Source organism: Sebastes fasciatus, chromosome 2, assembly GCF_043250625.1.
Source record: "Sebastes fasciatus isolate fSebFas1 chromosome 2, fSebFas1.pri, whole genome shotgun sequence".
Lineage (NCBI taxonomy): Eukaryota > Metazoa > Chordata > Actinopteri > Perciformes > Sebastidae > Sebastes > Sebastes fasciatus.
Genome location: NC_133796.1, coordinates 16,355,689 through 16,375,522, shown reverse-complemented (window position 1 = coordinate 16,375,522; position 19,834 = coordinate 16,355,689). Strand labels below are relative to the sequence as shown.

The 19,834-nt window shown below is 41.2% G+C and overlaps 1 protein-coding gene across 2 annotated transcripts in view; it reads left to right on the top strand.

The window, feature by feature from the left end:
- Positions 1-19,834, top strand: part of LOC141753257 (transmembrane protein 266-like) — a 54,162-nt gene that overhangs the window by 8,928 nt on the left and 25,400 nt on the right. For both annotated transcript variants that reach the window (XM_074611750.1, XM_074611742.1), the window contains exon 3: positions 5,620-5,811. In XM_074611750.1, coding sequence (XP_074467851.1) covers positions 5,620-5,811 — 192 coding nt within the window. The remainder of the gene's footprint in view (positions 1-5,619; positions 5,812-19,834) is intronic.

The window sequence follows — 19,834 nt, the reverse complement described above, 5'->3', positions numbered from 1 at the left end:
CCAGACAACCCCATAACTGTCATCACACTGGGATTTAAAGGGGACATATCATGGAAAAACTCACTTTTTCAGTGCTTTTGCACATACATTTGGGCATCTAGAGTCCCTACCAACCCACAAATTGTGAAATAAGACAACCCAGTCAGTTTTTTGTGGGCTGTTTAGATCAGAAAACATGTGATTCAACAAGCCATTCATATTTGGCTCCCCTTCCTATGTCACATGCAGGCTCATTAGAATAAACCACCCACAGCCTGAGAACCACCTTGGCAAAGGTGGACCATTTTTTTCTCGCAAGTTAATCAGAGCAGGTTTTTTTGGGGGGGGGGTATAATCTAATGAGCCTGCATGTGACATAGGAAGGGGAGCCAAATCTGAATGGCTTGTTGAATCACGTTTTCTGATTTAGGCAGCCCCCAAAAAACTGACTGGGTGGTCTTATTTCACATTTGTGGGTTGGTAGGTACTCCAGATACCAAAATGTATGTGCACAAGCACTGAAAATGTTTTTCATGATATGTCCCCTTTAAAAGAAAATAATGAGTGCCAAATTGTTGCATCAACTGATCACTTGTAAAGCCACTTCCTACATCATAGACATTCGTACCTCTTAACAACTTGTTTGAGGATATAAAGCTAATTGACTCTGAAGTCCTCTTTTAAGACACTTTTTTTTAAACTTTATTTTTAGACTGATTTTCTTACATCTTCTGCCCTGCTGTGTTGTCCTCTCATTCTGTTCATTATTTCATTTTAGTTGTGTGCATGTAGGCTGCTGCCTACAGAAAAAAAAGTGATATTGTGGGGTTTTTTTTCTTCACTCATATAATACATATTGCATTGTACATGAGTCAACAGCATCACAGCCTCTGGTGACTATCTTTTTGACTATATAGAGTATGTATTTTCAAAGAAATGTAAGGCCCTCTTGCCAAGGGAAATAATCCCATCAAATTGGGATGAGGGCAGCAACTCTCGAGAGTAGACCGCAATAACACTTCTTCCTGAAAACAAAGGGGTTTTATTAATGAAAAACAAGTTACACTGCTGTTTTATGCTATACATGCAGAGATGCACCTTTACTTTTTAAAGAAGCTTGCACTCTTAATTTACATCATTATAGATAGAAGAATCATCAGTCTGTGAAGTATTCCGGTAGTTATTGTGTAATTTCGTGTCGTAATTTACCTTTGGGTTGCACTAACTTTCTTTCAACCTGCTTCAACTACGTCTATTTTTAAGACGGCCTGGGAGAACAAGTTGTGGTTAACTGGTTGTAAAGCTGACTGCCAGCATTAAAGAAAGGTGGCGACTAGGCCTACTTTCTCAAAAGTGAGAAAATAAGACTTTTTCATCTTAAATCATAAATAGACGAGTCTGGCCCATACAGGAGTTTTGCAGAATTTCCATGGGACAGAGAGTGTGCACAGCTAAAGGTCTTTGCAGCCGATGGGCATATGCTTACTCACCTGAAACTGTTTTCGAGAATACACCTGCTTACAATGGCTGTGACTCATTCATTTGGTTGTTGTGTTCAGTGGATTTGGTGTGGTAACATAACTACAGCTGGTTTCTCTTATATTCATGCTCTGTTAGTGTTCAGCTCACAAACCATCTGTTAGTGTTCACTTGTTGGGTTTAATGGGTCGAGGCTGCTCTGGTTCAGGTTACAGTTACAATATATGACGGTGGGATTTTTTTTAAATACACCTTTACTGCTGGTTAATGTGTCATTATAGCATACGTCAGCCAGTTGGATTTGTTTTGTGTGATGTCTTTTGGAGCTTTACGTGTCCTTCTTAATTTTACTTACGTGAATTAGAAACACCTCTACGATCCTAGTGTTTGGACTCCAGACGCAACTATTGTGATTTTTAACTATTCATTTGTTTTGTAACCTCAGATTCTTTTCACAGCACATCTGCATATCTTTCAGTATATAGATTAGGACAAATGTGATTCTAGATTAAGCTTCATAGAACTGTTGGCCTCAGGACCTTAACAGTGCTGTTGCGCCAAAAACTTAGTAAGGTCTTTTAAGGGCTTGTTTCCTTGTGTTGTCACTAATGTTTAAGTTATGTGTGTATGGCTCAGTTAGGAGCTGCTCGGTGCCTTAGAGGAGAGTGGAAGAAATGTTGTTAATCTATATCTTATATGTACTTCCATAGAAATGTATTTTGTATTTGGCAGCCTGGTTACTTCCTTACTTCCCAGTGTTAAGGTCACAGAGTTTAGACCAGATCAGCCTTGGTGGCTTTGTTGACGTCATCATGATTCCCATAACAGGCGGTCCTGCCAAACACACACACACACACACACACACACACACACACACACACACACACACACACACACACACACACACACACACACACATGCACCCTACACTCATTCACAGATATTAGGATGCCCTCTAACAGCTGAGGTCACTCCAGATTGCATCAAAGGTCCTTTAGCACTGACATTATCACTGTATATTTTAATAAACTGTGATTGGGCTGTGGGATAGGGTCGTGTGTGTGTGTGTGTGTGTGTGTGTGTGTGTGTTTGGGGGTTATCTGTTATCTGCCTGCATATCCATCTGTCCTGTCTGTTTACCTGTCCGTCCTTTCCTAAAGGTATGCCTGTGTGTCAGATTGCGTGTCTCCCCTCCTGAATGTTTTAGGTCACTCAGTGCTATCTGTCACGGCAGTTTGAGGATGACTGTAGGAGCAGGAAGTAAAGAATTCAGAAACACTAAGTGGAAAAAGTGTATTATGGCAAAGGGCTGCTGGGAATACCCTCGGTATTCTCTCTGCACACAACCATTACTACGATCACTACAGTTTTTCTTAAGTTGCATAAACCATGAGGTAAATAGAGAATAACCTGCAATATCATGTGATGATGACAACTACTCACAAGCCCCTATGATTTTCACTGTCCGTTTAACAGTGTCATGGTTTTACTGTTAGTTTATATTTGTATCTGTGAGAAAACGGAGGTACCTTCTCCTCTCTTTTACCACCTTCTTTCCTCTTTCTAATCTTCTTATCACCTCTATTTCCACTTTCTTTTTCACTTTGCCGTATCTATAGTCAATCTTATTTCCTCCTCTCTCTTCCCTTTACCTTTATATTTTTCTTCACTCTTACTTTTATGTGTGACCTCCTCTTCTCACTACCTGAACCTTTGTGCTCCTCTTTCCCTCCCGCCTCTTTCTGGTTCCAGCCCAGTCTCTCTGGTCCATTTCTTTTTTACCCATCTTCTCTTCTTTTATTGTTCATAGCTCCTTTTCTTTTCTTTATTGCCATCCCCTGTCCCTCTTGTATAACCCCTGATATCCTTCCCTCTTTTCTCCCACTCCTGCTCTAGTTTCCCCCTCCCCATTCACCCTTTTCCTGACTTCCTTTGACGTTTGAAGGAGAGTGGGGATCCACTCAGCTGACAAAGGGAGAGGCGATGACGTCACAGCAGACATGATACACCAGCATCTGCTCTGGTCTAAAAATACACACCACAGGGCACACACACACACAGTCAGTCTGCAGCTGCACTCAGCATTTGTTTCCACCTCCACGCTCTACTGAGATGGCCCAGCTTTTACACAACTGGGGCTTGTGGGCACGCTGGGTGACGTGCTGCTGGCCCACAACTGAGGAGCCTTGATGTGTTTAGATATTAAGGTTTAAAGACTCGAGGTGGATAAGGGTAGAGGGCGGAGGTTTGCTGGTATGAACACAATGGAAGGTTGGCATAGTTATTAGATTAACATCCAACCTGTCATTTAAATTCACCTGTCAAATTGTTCAATGACCTCATTGTAAATTCCATTAATTAAAACCTAATAAATGGAAAATACGGAAAAAAAATGCCTTGACAGTAAGAGAAACTGTTCAAGGTAAAAACTAAACTAGAGCTTCATTTACTGTAATAATTTATTCAATTTACCATTAAATTCATAGCTGGGTCAAAAATCAGGCTGGTCTCTTTGTCAATATTGTTGTGACAAAAATATTTTCAATATTTCATATTCCGAGTATTCGTCAAAATCCCATAGATGTAATGTATTATTACTCCAAGTGGGTCAAAAAGGGTCCAAATGCATTATGATTTACTGGCCACATCTCAACTGTGATTGACATCACCATTCACCTACATTATTTTGCACAGCAAAATAATTTAACATTTGATGCACGTAACTGTTATCTATATTTTTACCTCAGAAAAATTTGTTTTACAGGGCATTTACTCAAGTTTCCCTTTAACAGTTTATTTTGAAAACTGGACTTGTCACACGTTTATCCTTCTGCTAAATTCACCTAGTCCATCACTATCAGCTCTATCTGGTCCGTTTGTACGCATTTACCGAAGGCTAATTTGACCCAATCGTTAATAAGAGTACACATCCTTTTGTTTTCTTGTGATATTGAGTTAATTGTCTTTTTGTCTTGAGATAACAAAGCTCGTTTTCTGAAGTTAATGACATAATTAACTTGTGATCTTGAGATAACTAACAATGATAATACAAAAAAAATGTTTGAATCATGTCCGTTTATGGCTTCCGTATCAGCAATTTTAATGAAATGATCCTACTAGGTTGTGTCTACAAGGTAACACCCCGAGTTGGGAAACTCCAGCGAGATGGGATTGATCTCGAATAGTTAAGATTACGATAGATTGTCGGGCAGCGAGCCTGGCGAGAGTTTTTGCAGATCAGATTTAGCAATTTTGGGGTTACCTTTTAGACACGACCCCTGTAACATAGAGAAACCTTTAGAGTTGTTTACTTCAATATCCTTTTATCATTACAACATTGTCTTCAATGTAAACTGTAACATTATTACACATCAGGTAGTATCTACCTCATCAGGTGTCTTCGGTTTGTTTCTTAACACTCCTCTTCCTCTTCATCAATACAATTGTTTGTGTTGTTGTGAACTAAGCTTGTTTACTATTGAATGACATTGGCTAAAATGTCCAGTTGCAGCAGCACGCGCTCTCCCCCTCACTAATCACCGTCTTTGAGCAAGGCACTGTGTACCTGCAGCTCCTCTGGTCCTCACCAGTGGAGGATTGTGTGAGTGCTCAGTAGCTCCCTGGTGCTGAGTGGGTGTTTGCGTGTAACCCTCTCTGACCCTGCGTTTACGCCCCGAGGCCATCACTGTAAATAAGAATGTGTTCTTAGTGAAGAGGCTCGGCTGAATAATTAAGTCTTTTTTATCTGCGCTGCTTTTGTGCTCATACGCTTCTTCAACAAATACCCTTTCTTTCCTTTTCTTCTGCTCTGTTATCCTGGCTATATCTGCTACTTTTATGGTAATTGATGCATGTCATTATACTGTGGTTTTGATATTTAAACTACTGAAATATTTACCTGAAATATAAAAAAAAATGATGGCTTCTTTGAGACTTATTTAACCAGAGAATGACACTGATCAGACATGATTACTCCTTCAATTTTTCCAGGACAGCATCAATTCTAAATGAATTTTACTGGAGTGAAGTAATATTTCTGCACACATCTGAGGAATGTGTTTTTTATTAAAATAACATGCCTTTCTCTGTTCTGTCTCCTCTTTGTGCTTGCGTGTGTGTGCGTGACTTGTCTTTCTGTTGCTGTTGTTGGCATGTAACTAGGGAAGTGGAGCAGGCCGGTCTGTCGGACTTGGAGATCATCTCCCAGCCAGTGGAGGATGAGAACCAGTACTTGACTCCTCCAGTCCAGCTGGTGAGTTTTGGCTACAGAGATCTGCCCCTCGCAGCTCTGGACCTCTCGCTGGCTGGCTCGCAGCTCCTCTCCAACGCAGATGAAGATGAAAACAGGGACGGGTGAGTGAAGCTACTGTTGTATAGTGAGCATTGTTATATGTGATACATTTGGTTTGTTTGTTTTTAATATGATTTGCCTCTGTGGCGAGTGTGAGCGACAGACGTGATCGTTTATTGGTTTGAAACAGCTTTTTTCGGTTAATTCACGATGACAACTTGCTTCTGTGAACAGTTTGGCAACAGGGAGGTGTAAGTGACACACTGGAGGTATTTTTCTCTACTGCAGGTGACTTTTCTGAAATCATTTGGAAGTGGCACAAACACACTCACAGTCACTGTTGAGCCAACAGATTCCTACATCTTATGAACACTGATTTGTTTGAGGAACTCAAAAGACCTGACTCCCAAACACAACTAAATATATCACTCTTTTGAACATGTCTTTCTGTATTAATTATCTCTATGCCCTGAGCTTAATCATATTATGTTTTTTAGAAAAACTGACCGTATTTTGGTTACTGATTAGATTACTGGGGCTGTCAATGGATTAAAATATTTAATTGCGATTAATCGCATGATTGTCCATAGTTAATCACGATTGATCACACATTTTGTATCTGTTCAAAGTTTACCTTGAAGGGAGATTTGTTAAGTATTTAATGCTCAACATGGGAGTGGACAAATATGCTTGCTTTATGCAAATATATGTATATATTTAATATTGGAAATCAATTACCTACACAAAACAATGGCAACTATTGTCCAGAAACCCTCACAGGTACTGCATTTAGCATAAAACATATTCTCAAATCATAACATGACAAATTCAAGCCCAACAGACAACAACAGCTGTCAGTGTGTCAGTGTGCTGACTTGACTACGACTTGCCCCAAAATTTGCATATGATTATCATAAAGTGGGCATGTTTGTAAAGGGGAGACTCGTGGGTACCCATAGAACGCATTTTCATTCACATATCTTGAGGTCAGAGGTCAACGGACCCCTTTTAAATTGGCCATGCCAGTTTTTGCTCACCAAAATTTAGCGTAAGTTTGGAGCGTTATTTAGCCTCCTTTGCGACAAGCTAGTATGACATGGCTTTAAAACCGAGATCACTACAACCTCCGAAAGATCGGCGGCCTGTTGGATTTTTAAGAGGTTAATTAAAAATCACAAGATGCGTTAATGCGTCAAAGAAATTAGTGACATTGAAACAAATTTGCCGTAACGCGTTATCATCGCCTTAACTTTGACAGCCCTAATTATTACCTGTATAGCACCCATTCACTTATCTCTGCTGGCTTCAGATGATTCCCCATCGTCTCTTTCTTTACTCTCTTTATTACTGATTTCACGTCATAGTACAAACTAAAAACATCTTCCATAAGAGCTACTGAATGAATAGCCTGCCCTCTTGTCAGTTCACAGCATAAAGTTGGTGCACATGCCAGATAAATTATCACATTGGAATACACTTCTCTACAAACAAATGAATGATGTGATTGAAACAAATATTGTGAAGTGGGATGATTGGCAGAGTTTGTTTTTCTCAGTCAGTTTCTCAGTCAACCTGTTCATATTGTATGTGTCAATCTCACACAACCAACCATAACAGACAGACAAAGTGTTGCTTGTTTGAATGTGTTTTGTTTGCTGCTGGATTAATATAGTATATCTATATATATCATCTACATAAACAGCACCTATGGTACTTTTTTAACATAAAGACATTGCAGTCACAAACTCAAAATCACAAGTGTGACGAGTATTGTGACATTACTCGTACGCCTGCGTTCTGGCATGAATCTTCATAAACCTTAGACAAATGCAAATTAATTTAACTTGCATAATAACTGCAGCATCATCTTATTCAGAACTTAACTTATGAGATACATTTCCTTTTGTGAGTGGATATATTGTGGAAAAATGGTATACACTTATGCAGCGGTAAGCCACTCATTCTTACTGGTCCTATCTAAACATACAGCTCTGCTATGGAGGTGTCTTGAAGACCTGATTGATGCAAAGCAAACTTTACTGATCTCCCCACTGTCAGCAGTATGGTACGATGTGATTTATAGCAAATGTCTGCACTGAAAACACACTGAAGAAAGATCATATTGACCACAGGTTATTTATGTAACATTTACACCACCATCAGTGTCCAGTAGGGAGCCATCACTGTGGAGTCCTGAGCAAATAGTAAGCGTGGGTGAGCTGTGACTTCCAGGAGAGACTTTACTTCTGTTACTGAGTGTGGCGTATCAGTCCTCTGAAGTGGCCTCACACATGTTGCACCTTTTATTCTATACATTTCATCTATATTTCGTGACCTCAGCTGTATTAAGGCTGAATTAAAATGCAGCAATATAAATAATTCTGGATAATTTCAGCTACAGTAAAAGTCGACCCCAGTTAGATGAAGTTTTTGCCGTGCAGGTGCTGAAACTGTAGATTGTTGGTGTCCATGCCAGAAGTCAATATGTCATATCGTCTTGACTTGGGTTTGGATACTAAAGATTTTTAGCATGCACATGTCTAGTACATATTTAAAGGACTGTTAACGTTTTCATGACATGAACAATATTTTCTGTGTTAAGAAGACCAAGATGGCTACTATATGGTGGCACCTGAAACTGTTATCAACAAACGTTTTATAGTTTTTACCAAAAAACATCTACCAAACATACACATACACACACACCCACACACACACACGCACACGCGCCCCATATCACACTTCCTTAAATGCCACATAGTATGCCCGATTATCATCCATCATGCGTTAAATCTCCCTCCCCAAGTCCTTGACTTGCTGTCCCCGTTGCTCAGTATTACGTCCATTTATCATTAAGTGACAACCTCTGGGTTGTCCAGCGTCCATAAGTTAACTGAGATCAATTCATCATTTCAGACTAAATATCCCCTCCCCCTCGCCCCCGCCTGCTGACAACAGGGGCCTTTATTGTAAGTGACAGTTTGCAGCGCAGGAGCCGATAATATCACACTCTTAATTTCTCGTAAGTCTTTTGTACTGTCTCACTATACATGCCGTCACGTTCAATTATTTTACTGGGTCTCACATGGGTGATCAAACACAGGCTGTTTAAGGTTTTACTGCCAAACACTTGCGTTGTTTAATCTCATTAATATAGTACTACAGTTTTAAGTCATTCATGACTGATTTGTAAGTGTGATTTTTAAATTTGAATGTTACCACACATCGTTACTTGGTGCTCACTTTTTGTTTTTATGATTTATACTTTTATTTTTCCTCTTGCTGGGAACTGACCCTTCGCTAAGTCCCGCCCCTCGAACGCAGACTGGCTAATCATAGCGTAGCATCGGCCAGCTTTGACCAAGGTACGACAACTATCCAGCTCTGCTCCATAGACTCTCATGCAATCGTTTCAGATAAAGATGAATTATAGAGATAAAAAAAAAAGATACAATTTATATTTATATATATTGTAATGATTTTCAAGGTTACATTATATCAGTCAAAGGCACGTTAAACTTCCGACCTGCTGATCGTGGTCCTTGCTTTTTCCACTTTAACATAATTGTGGGAAATGCGGGTATGGCATATGGATATGAGGTCACATCACAGCTGTCCTTTTTATTAGTCACAACATTAACAGCCAGCGAGCAAAACCTGCTCAATGTCCAGTCTTTCCATTCCGTCCAGCGACTCTGACTCAAACCTGGCTCCTAGCGCCAGCTCTCACCAGGATGCACATAAACACCATAAGCTGTAGAACAGGGTCCAACGCTCTTACGCCAAATCCATACACACTATCTCATCCAAGTACTCCGTTTGACACCAAATCAGGTCTCACTCCATTGGTTCCCTTCAGTTCAGCCAGTCATGGCCAGAAACAGATGGATTTCACAGACGCACCATCAACGGTAGGCGTGCCGACACTCACGCTGCGCTTGTATCGCAGCCAGTACAACCCTCATGTGTCCCATTTCATATCAGGGTCAGTGATAGCATGTATTTCCATTCCTATGCATAATGGATGGACGTGCGTATGTTTACTGTGATTGTCCTCGCTGTCTTGGGCTGGAAACATTTGGTGTACAGTGATGAATTATACATGCAGCGTTTCCTGTTGTAGCTCAACCTGTGAAATACCTGTGAGGCTAAGAGTTGGCCAATAACTGGGTCACGGGCCTGCTGTTGTTGAGTAATCACAAAACGAGACTACCAATATGTTCAAATGAGCTCAGGTCCGGGGGCAAGAGACTAAAGTTCTGGTCCAGAGGCTGAAAAACTGTAAGAACCCCTGCTGTAAGACGCTCTAACAACAGATTCAACAGTCACTGCGGTGAAGGTTATTTTGCCACTGAGCCCAATTTACTCAAACTGTGCTTAGTGCGATGGGGTCACTATTTCATATTCAAGTCATTAGTGCGAAATGTCTGCCTGTAAAAATGCTGCCAGTGGGAGTTGTAAAAGTCATCATTCTTTCGTTTAGCTTTAATGAAATTCCATTTAAATCCAGCAGGCATGAGCTCCAGTAATGTGTGCGTTACATCTCCACTATACCTTAAACGCTGTACTAATCCCTCACATTAATCACCATTACCTATATCTCTTGCTTTGCGATAATAGAGGTGAATTATCAAGATCCCCTACTGTTTATAGGTCGCGCATCACATCAGGTGTTTTTGCCAACCTGTGAGATTTGTAGACAGAATACAGTAAAGTAGTGAGAATCAGCACTGAAAGAGAAAAACTGAGAAGAAAAGAGACCTCCTCTGACATTAAGGCCACGTCATTAGAATCAGTGAGATGTAGCGAGAGAGCGTCTCACTGAATGTGTCAGTCAGCCTGCTGCCCTCCAGGACCCAATTCTATTTTATTCTGTGGATTTCAGCACCGCTGGGCTTTCGGTGATTACGCCCGTGCCTCCGTCTCCTCATTATCGTATCGATCCACCTCTCAAACAGACAGCGGCCGTTAGCCTCCTTAAATGACATTCACGAGCACCACCACGCCCGTGCACCATCATCATGTTTTACGACGGCGGTGGGCGGCTTTCTCAAGTCAGCGCTTTGACATCAGCTACCTGTGAATTGACTTTGTTGGGCCATAACGGTATGTAAGCACCATCAGGCCCATATCTGTGTTTGCTTTCAGAATGCAGATAGGTAAAAGCTGGAGCGCGTCTAGCAGAGAGACTGATTGCTAAACTCACCTTTAGGGAAATGGGAAAGAGGAAATGAACCTTTTTTATGGGCGTGTGGAATGATGAAGTGAAGTTGAGAGAATGCAAGACAAGTGGCAGTGGGAGAGCAATCCACAGACATCAAAATGAAAATGCATGTGGGAGAGGAATCTGTTAGCTGCTCCACTGACTCTACCTAGGAGAGTGGATTGCCCCACCAACACCACCACCACACCCCAACTCCTCTACTCCCAGCCTGCATTAGCTGGCTCATTGGCTCCCTGAGATAGTGAAGGAGCGTCACGAAGAAAGCTGCGCATGGGAAAATGTTTAGGCATGCTCTGTAGTGATGTTTGGCCAAAAGAGAGCACGCGTTCCCGAAAGTGAAAATGTCACAACCACGGTAGAGGTGTTTCATCAACATGGTGACGGCTCATTGGGCGAGGGGCGGAAGTTATTCTCACTGGCGGTTTGGGAATGCCTCGCTGTCAGCAAAACTTTTCTCATCTACTCATTCCAGAAGGGAAGTGGGTGTAAATGAAAAATATGCAAACTAAACAGATATATCTTCTGTTGTAGTGTGTTAAAAGTGTACATCAAATGTAATGTACCAGCTTGTAGTGTATTTCAAAGTTATTGAGTTGGTAATCAGTTTCGTTGACGCGTCACATTCACACATTTACATGTTGAGACAACCCGTTCTCACTCCCAACTCATCAAATACCGCTGTTTGGTAGATGCCCCTCGGCATTGGAAACCGACGTACGGAGTCACCCTAAGTGTGCTATTAGTATACTGCTTTTAAACTTAAAATAAGAGAGTATGCTTTCAGTTTACTTTTATGTACTTATCTGAGATATACTTTAAACAAAATTATACTTAAGTATCCTTAGCTTATACCGACAAGTATACAGAGAAGTCTAAGTGTACTTGGCAAGTATACGGAAAAGTCCAAGTATACTTGGCTTATGCTGCAAAGTATACAGAAAGGTATAAGTACATTTGGCTAAGTACTATAAGTTCAAGTATACTAGCAGTAAAAACTACTAAACTAGTAGTTTACTGAGAGTATACTTTAAAGTGTACTTTCATAAACCAAAAAATGGGCTACACATATATAACTACTAAACTAACAGTATACCTAGTTCACTTATATTATAGTTGTAGTACAAAATACAACTTTGATGTAAACTAGTTTTGTACTCAAAGCTTACTACTCTTATATTTAAAGTATACTTAAAAGTATACTTTTATAAACTAAAAAGTGGGCAAATTTAGTCCCAAGAAGTATTGAAGTAATACACATGCAGGGTATACTACTAGTACATTGATATTAGTATACTTATTACACTTGGGATTATACTTGAACTATACTTAAGTTTACATCATAAAAGAAACTTGACATATACTTTTTTTTTGTAAGGGCACCTTTTAGCAACTGTATGTGATGAACCGGGCTTTCAACTAACTCCGATGTAAACCTACTCGCGGCGTTATTCGACAGTCTGAGCAAGTGACGTGGTATTAATAGCGTGAGAGTGAGGGGTGGTGGATGGGTCAAACAAACACAAGACTTTCAACCAGGAGACCGCTGTTCGGGTCCCGTGTGAAACTAAAAGTAACGTTGACTGATTTTGGAACATCAGTTGCTATCATGTGACTCGTCGGTATCGTCAGTCCCGTGAGTGTCTAATCACGTGAGTCGCTAGTCAGTGAAGTTAACGTCAACCACGACCATTTCCTAGCCTTAACCAAGTGGTTGTCTTGCCTATACTTCCTGTGAAAACGGGAGTTTATTTTGAAAGGACACTATTCATGTAACGAGTGTACATTGACACGCTATCCCTAGTCCGTCCAAAAGTAACGCAAGAGGGGTATCCTGTGCGTCGGTCTCCGATGCCGAGGAGCACTGACCAAGCGGTGGTATTTGATGAGTTGTGAGTGAGAATGTGTTGGTTGGGTACAAGAGACAACTGGCAGGCTGTATTTCGCCTCACCGGTTTACAGATTAGATGCTGAACGAAAAGCTTTGTGTTATTATGGTTTGCCGATACTGTATGGTTGCAGCGTGTCTCATAGCAGGAAGAAAGCAGAGGGGATTAATCAAGAGAAAAGGCTCCTGTGTCAAGCTGCCACCGTGTGATGAAGCACCTACTGTCAGCCATGTTTGCATATCATCGCCTGTAGCATTGTGAAGGTGGAGCTGACCTTACCGCTATCTCTCGTAGAGTGCGCTGCCCTCGCTTCACATGACGGCTAAGCAGTCACTCACACACGACCCCTCCTCTCGTGCATATTTGTGCATGCATGAACAGAAACACAGCACATAGAGTATTTATACACTGAGAGAAAGAGAGAGGGAACAATGCCAGGCCTGAAACGCTTCCTCGCTGCACTACATAGTGGTTGTTAATCTAATCCTCTGTAATCATGGTTCACTTCATATTCCAGTTTATACCGCGCTGTCACATCTCATTAGGAACAATAGCGTTCCTTCATTGATGCTTCTGCACATTTAGATAGGCTCTTCTTCCTCTGTCTTTCACCACCTTTCTACGTATTTTCACCCTAACTGTCTCATCTTTTTCCATCTTTTTCTGCCCTTGATTTCACATAAAGTATGCCGTCCCAGATTGAATATCAATCTGCGCTGTAACTAAACTAAATGCCAAGAAGCAGCCCATGTTTTCCTATCACTGTAATCATGCTGTACACACTTGCCAGCACGTCACACTGACCAAAACTACCAGAGGAACCTTCAGGAGCCTCTTGGTTCACCGTCCTGGGAGAAAAAAGGTGCACAGGTTGGAGATTTCCAGCACCCGTTAACTGTATTGTTGCCTAACACAGTGTTCCTATCAGGAGAGACGTGGGCGACATTGTGGGAGGTGGTTTTTCTAGCTAGCATCAGGGGGCAGTTGCAGTGTTAGCAGTTTTGGCGTCATGGTAAGTGGAGTGTAGTTATTAATAGAGTTGGGCCCATCCATCTTCCTGTCTAGGAAAAATGCTGGGAGGACCAAGGTGGCGTGGGCTTGTGTTCAGCACTTTCATGGCCGCCCACTCTCCTCCTAGTCATCAAGCTGCTTTTGTTTGTTTGCTCACTTTTTTTTTTTTTTTTTTTTTTTTTTTTTTTTTTAGGTTGAAGGGTTCTTTTGGTGCATTTCAGCTTGTATCTGTGTAGGCTGGTGCTGATGTGTGTGAGATTTGAAGGGCCTGGGCCTCATCTTTGGCGTGTATTGATGGTTTAAACTGGCAATTAAATAGTCACTGGTGGCACAACATGTTTCAAAATCTTTAAATAGAGTTCCAAACATAGATGGTTTATAAGAAGCGGACATGACGTCACCCATTGGTTTGTGGACTGTTGTTTAGAAACCTTAAGTTCTTTTTTAAAAAAATTTTAATTTTCTATTTAGGAGACCAAAATGTTACTATTAACTTTCATGAACTGAAAACACACTGTGAAAGGGTTAAAGTTGTAAGCCGAAAACACGGACAACTCCTAGACCGGCAACGTCATGGTAGCGACCTGTCGATCACAAGGTAGCCACGCCCTGAAGCATACCCTGCTTTATGGTCTATTTGACTCTAAATGGGACCATAATTTACTAAATGAACATCATGCTGTATTGGAGAAGACTTGAAACTAGCAATTGAGACCATAAACTCATGTTTACAATGTTTACTGAGGTAATAAATCAAGTGAGAAGTAGTGACATTTTCTCATAGACTACACAATGTTTTTGCAACCGGAGGAGTCGCCCCCTGCTGGCTATTAGAAAGAATGCAAGTTTAAGGCACTTTTTCTCTCATTTGCTTCACTTTTCAGACCCGGAGGTAGCCCACTGGTATAATTATTTTGTAAGTTAGAAATTCTATATGGCTCATTCCTTTCAGAATAAAAATAACCCAACACTTTAAGTCATGGACAAACACAATGGACTAAACTCTGTAGGCAACAACATCCAAAACCATATGGGTAGACTATCACTGAGTAATGTGACAATGACAGGATACTTCACTCTGCTTAACTTTAACTCTGTTTAAAGGACATAGAATAAAATGTAGCCCTGAAACTAAACTCTAAGCTAAAGCCAGTAACATGTAAAATACAACTTTTCAGCAAGCTGCCGCAATACCTGCTCAGTAGCTGAAAATATCTTGCTGCCAACATCTGTGGTGTGGTACACACATAAAAAGGTATAGAAAAGGTCAGGCTGTATAGTATGATGCTGACAATGGGATAAGGGATGAGGGGAACTACCTGGACTTATTATTGTCCGAGGACAGGGGATAACACCTGGATAAAAAGCCTGCAGTGTAGAAATATCTTAAGATTCAAGTTGGCAGATGGGCTCACCAGACCCCCCCCTACTCTCCCCCATCACCCCACTGCTGTTACAAGTGCACACCTGAGCAGTGCAATGATGTCACCTCCCATCCCAGTGATGGGTGTGTGGCTGCCAGACGCAGAGACAGAAGCATATGTTGCTGATACGGCTGTTCCAAATGTGCAAGGAGTCCAGGGTTGGGTACCAACACCAGATGGTTCATCTAAATCTGTAGTGAGCAAGGGGGGGAAAGAGGAAAAAACAAGTGCTCCTACCCTCTGCCACCCACCAGCTTTAGGCCAAGGGTCCAAATGTTCCATTTTGGAAATAACTACTGGCCCATTTGCAAGTTTCAGAAAGTGGTTAAAGAAGGAAAATAAATATGGCCCTTTGCATGTAATCGCAACCATCCCTGGGGAATGTTGTGGCGGGCATGGCTCTGACACCCTGGGCAGTGTTTTGCCACGTTATTAAAGGGACATTTATTTTTAAAGGTGCGCTGTTTGATATCCAGAGCATTAATATAGCAGCAAACAACTATTTGCCATGTAAAGATATAGAGGAGTAATGTCTACCTGAGCAGAGAATGAAGTCACTCTTCCTCTGTGTGTGTTGAAATCCGAGTTTCTCAATGCTTTGTTGACATCGCCGGGCCGGCCGCACATATTTTACATGCATGTGTGCCCCCCTTGGCTAGCTCACGGATGCCGCTCTGCACTGCTCTAATAGCTTAAGCTGATAACGCCGTCCTAACCGACGGCGCCGTTGCGGAAGCGTAGCATTCTTCTGTTTCCTCTCAGGTTAACACTGTTAGCTCTGTCAGCACTGTTGTTTTCACATTTAGCACTGTTAGCACAGCTAGCTACGAGCTGCCGGCTCAGTCATCACCATGATGAGAACCGTGAGGAAGAAATAGAAATGCACCCAATCTCGCATTTAGCACCTTTAACACTGTACCTCTCTCTATAAGCAAAGCCAACACAGATTTGTGGAGTCATTTACCGTGGATCCATCACTGCATTTTTACTTTACATGCTGCCACTTTGTTACAGGAGGGAAAAAAAAGTCAAATGTTGAAGTTTTGCTTTTTGAAATGATGCATTCTCTGAAGGCTCTCACCTGGTCGAGCCAATTTGGCCTGAATTAATTAGACAGCACAGGAGCGACCGCGGAGTGACCAGCCTCCCTGTTATCTCCCAGGCTTCTTAATTCCTCTGCCACAGGGATGGCTGCTGTTGGCCCGTGTAGTGTAGAAGTTCATTTTTTGTCAAATAGACGTTTTCTGTTTGTCTTGAGGATAAATGGACATGGCTAGAACTTTTACGTCAGAGATTCTCCAAATGCTGAAAAATGATGAAATAGTGATTTTATTTCAGGATTTTGAGGCGATATTTGTTGAAATTATGTGATTTACCCTCCCACCCCACTACTCCACTTTCTGTAAATACACCTTTTGTTTAGCAGCCCACTAGACCTAAAACTCTACATTATAATTATTTGATTGAATTAGGTTTCACCATCATTAATTACTCTGTGTATTAGTCATTATGTACAATATTCAGACAAATATCTGGTAGTTTTGACACCCAAATCCACAAACAACAGTTAAATAGAAAAACCAACTAGTGGCACACATGTCCATGTTTACACTTACCCTATCTGTTTTGTATTTTGTCTGTCCTAACATTAGCTGTGTCTTTGCTGGCCACAGGCTGCATGATCGCAGCATTGATAATATGATGATGGTCACAAAGAAATACCTGCAAAGCCCAAGTGTAGCTCAGTTAACCCCCATCCTCACACTCAGCCCCTAAATCACCTTCAGAGAGGAGGCACAGACTGGTGGCAGAGTGGTTAATATTCACAGACATGAGAAGTGTGACATTGCTTTTCTAGCTAATAAGGGAGAGGGATCAAGTGCCGGAGCAAAAACCTGTTAGTGGAGACCAGCTTGATAGCCTCAGTGCTGTTGTAAGTAGATCTGTTTTTCTTTACCTCTGTATTAAAAGATATTTTTTTCTAGGTACAGTAAGTATAACATTAATTCTAACCTTCCATCTTACCCCCAAACACAAATAGTAAAAAGATCAGTTACTAAAAATACATAAAAACGTATCTCTGTCCAGAAAGTTTTTGTGTGATCTAGCTGGGCTCAAAGTAGTTAGCACCACGCACAGTGTTATTAGTCTTTCTTCCATGAATTCAAAATACTGTTTTGTTTTGTTTGCTGCATCTTAAATGAGCTCCACAACGGCTTCTCTTTTAGATCAACTCACTTCTGTCACTTCAGCTGAGATCTCTAAACTAACTGCAGTCTGTAGTAACAGCATACCGATCTAGTCTGCCTCTGATTGGCTGCACACATATGAATGCACACGTATGGTATACACGTCGCACAGAATACAGAATACACCCATGCAGGCACCGACACACACACTGACCTTCCTGTCCCCTTGTAACATACAAATGAGTCTTTCCCCAGCGTTCCCACAGGACTGCAAGGAAAAGCTGAACACCAGTTGCCCTTGTTCATTGTGTTGTGCACATGAGGACCTGCTCCCAGTAAGCTTAAGCCGCTAGCTGCAGGTTAACGTAATCTGAATCGTGTACTGTATTTCTTGTAGCATGTATGTATTAAATGTGATACCTTTCTGCATCGGGTTTGAAGCAATTTTGACCAATTATCTGGTTGTTTTGTGTCTCTCTGTGGTTGTCTTGTTTCTCTTTGTAGTTGTTTTGTGTCTCTTTCCGGTCATTTTGCATCTCTTTGTGGTAATTTTACGTCTCTTTGTGGTCGTTTGATTGACTTTCTAACAAGAAATGTTAACAGTCACTTACAAATACATATAGAGGTTCTGATACTTACAAGCCAACAACCTATTACCTTCTGAGTCACCAAGAGTGGCCAATCAGATTCCAGGGGGACGGTGCCAGTACGCCCTGGCCACCCCATCTGTGTTGAAAATGTGCTTTGGGTGCTTTCCAGTTTAATGTTTGGAGCTACTCTATTTTACACAGGCTTTCTCACCAGCATTTTGATCAGATTATAAAACTCTGGGTCCAGATTGACAATAGTTGCAATCAAACTTTGGAATACTTTATCAACTTTATTTAACCAGCTGCAGTAACACTGCTAGCTAGTACAATATCAGCTATTGTTACTAGCGTGACTTGGAGTGAAACTAAGAGGCTGTTATGTAACTCTCACGCATAAACAAATGAACAATTTTAATAAATAATATGCTTGCCTGACAATAATGTTGTGTAAGAAGGTAAATGCTACATAGTAATAATTCACTTGTCAAGTTTCTTTTTAGCTATTGCCAGAGTGAAAGTTTAAAAAAAAAAACTAAAGCTACTCTATCTGAGCAGAAGTCAGTACCTCAGAGATCAACTGTATATCTTGACTCCAGGGTCATTTATTCCTTTGGTTCTGTTTCCACTGAAAGTGCTGCAGGAGTTTTGGGGTCTGCCTCTTCCCTGCTGATGTGTTGTGATCAGTGGTGCACAGGCATTGGTAATGGGGAACCTTTCAGATGTAAAATTAATTACCTGCAATCTGACAGCATCAGGGAAACTCAGCATGTATTTTATGCTTAGTTGGTATCTCCCCCTTATCCACGCTTGCTTTAGCATAAAGCGTGTGTGTGCGTTTGTGCGTGTGTGCGTGTGTGTGTGTGTGTGTTTGTGAGTGTGTGCATTGGTTGTTGAAATGTGGAGCCTGCTGGAGACACGTTTGTTTCTAGGGGAGGATAGGATGCTGCCTGTCTGTCTGGTGTCTGCTTTGTCAGGTGAGACTGAATTTGCCATCAGCAGGCTGTGATTTTGCTCGAAAGGACGCTCTTAATCTTTCCTTCAGGAAGAAGAGGGTCTTCTTGCACCTGTCACGTGTCTCCTTTCCTGTTTAAAACAAATTCCATGAGTGTGGCCCTATATACAATTATTTTATATCTACAAACTCTGGGCCTTGTGCCTTGAAGCCACCGCTGGGAGCGCTGGCTGTAGGACGTTCTGGTTTGGCGATAACACAAATGAACAAAGATGGTGTGTTTACTGCCAGTCTGTAAAAAAAACTAAAACTGAAAGGCATGATGTTGACCACTCACGTATGCAGGAAATAATTTGTTTCTGTTGAGTAATTTAAGGAGTCTGTGCTTTGAGGTCAATGTGGAGTGCAGAAAAACTCATTAAATTACTTCACAGAAACATTTTTTTTTTCTTACATACAATACATTGACAGATGCCCTGAGGGTATCCCATGCTTTTCTGTTTCTGCCGATATGTGAGTAATGTAACAAAACTTGATAAGTTGAGTTAGCATCCCAAGATTTATTGTTATGTTTGCTTTTGAAGCACTTTCTGACCTCTAGTGGGCAGAAATTGGCCAATGCAGCTTTAAAGCTAGAGTTGGTAACTTTAATAAAAAATAAAGTTTTGTCATATTTGCTCAAACTGGCATTATATTCTAACAATAGTACATGAGACTGATAATATGTGAAAAAATCAGGTTCCTCTGTGTCCTTTTAGTGCTGCTAATCGCATTTGCAAGATTCTGCCGCGCCTGAAGGAAAACAACCA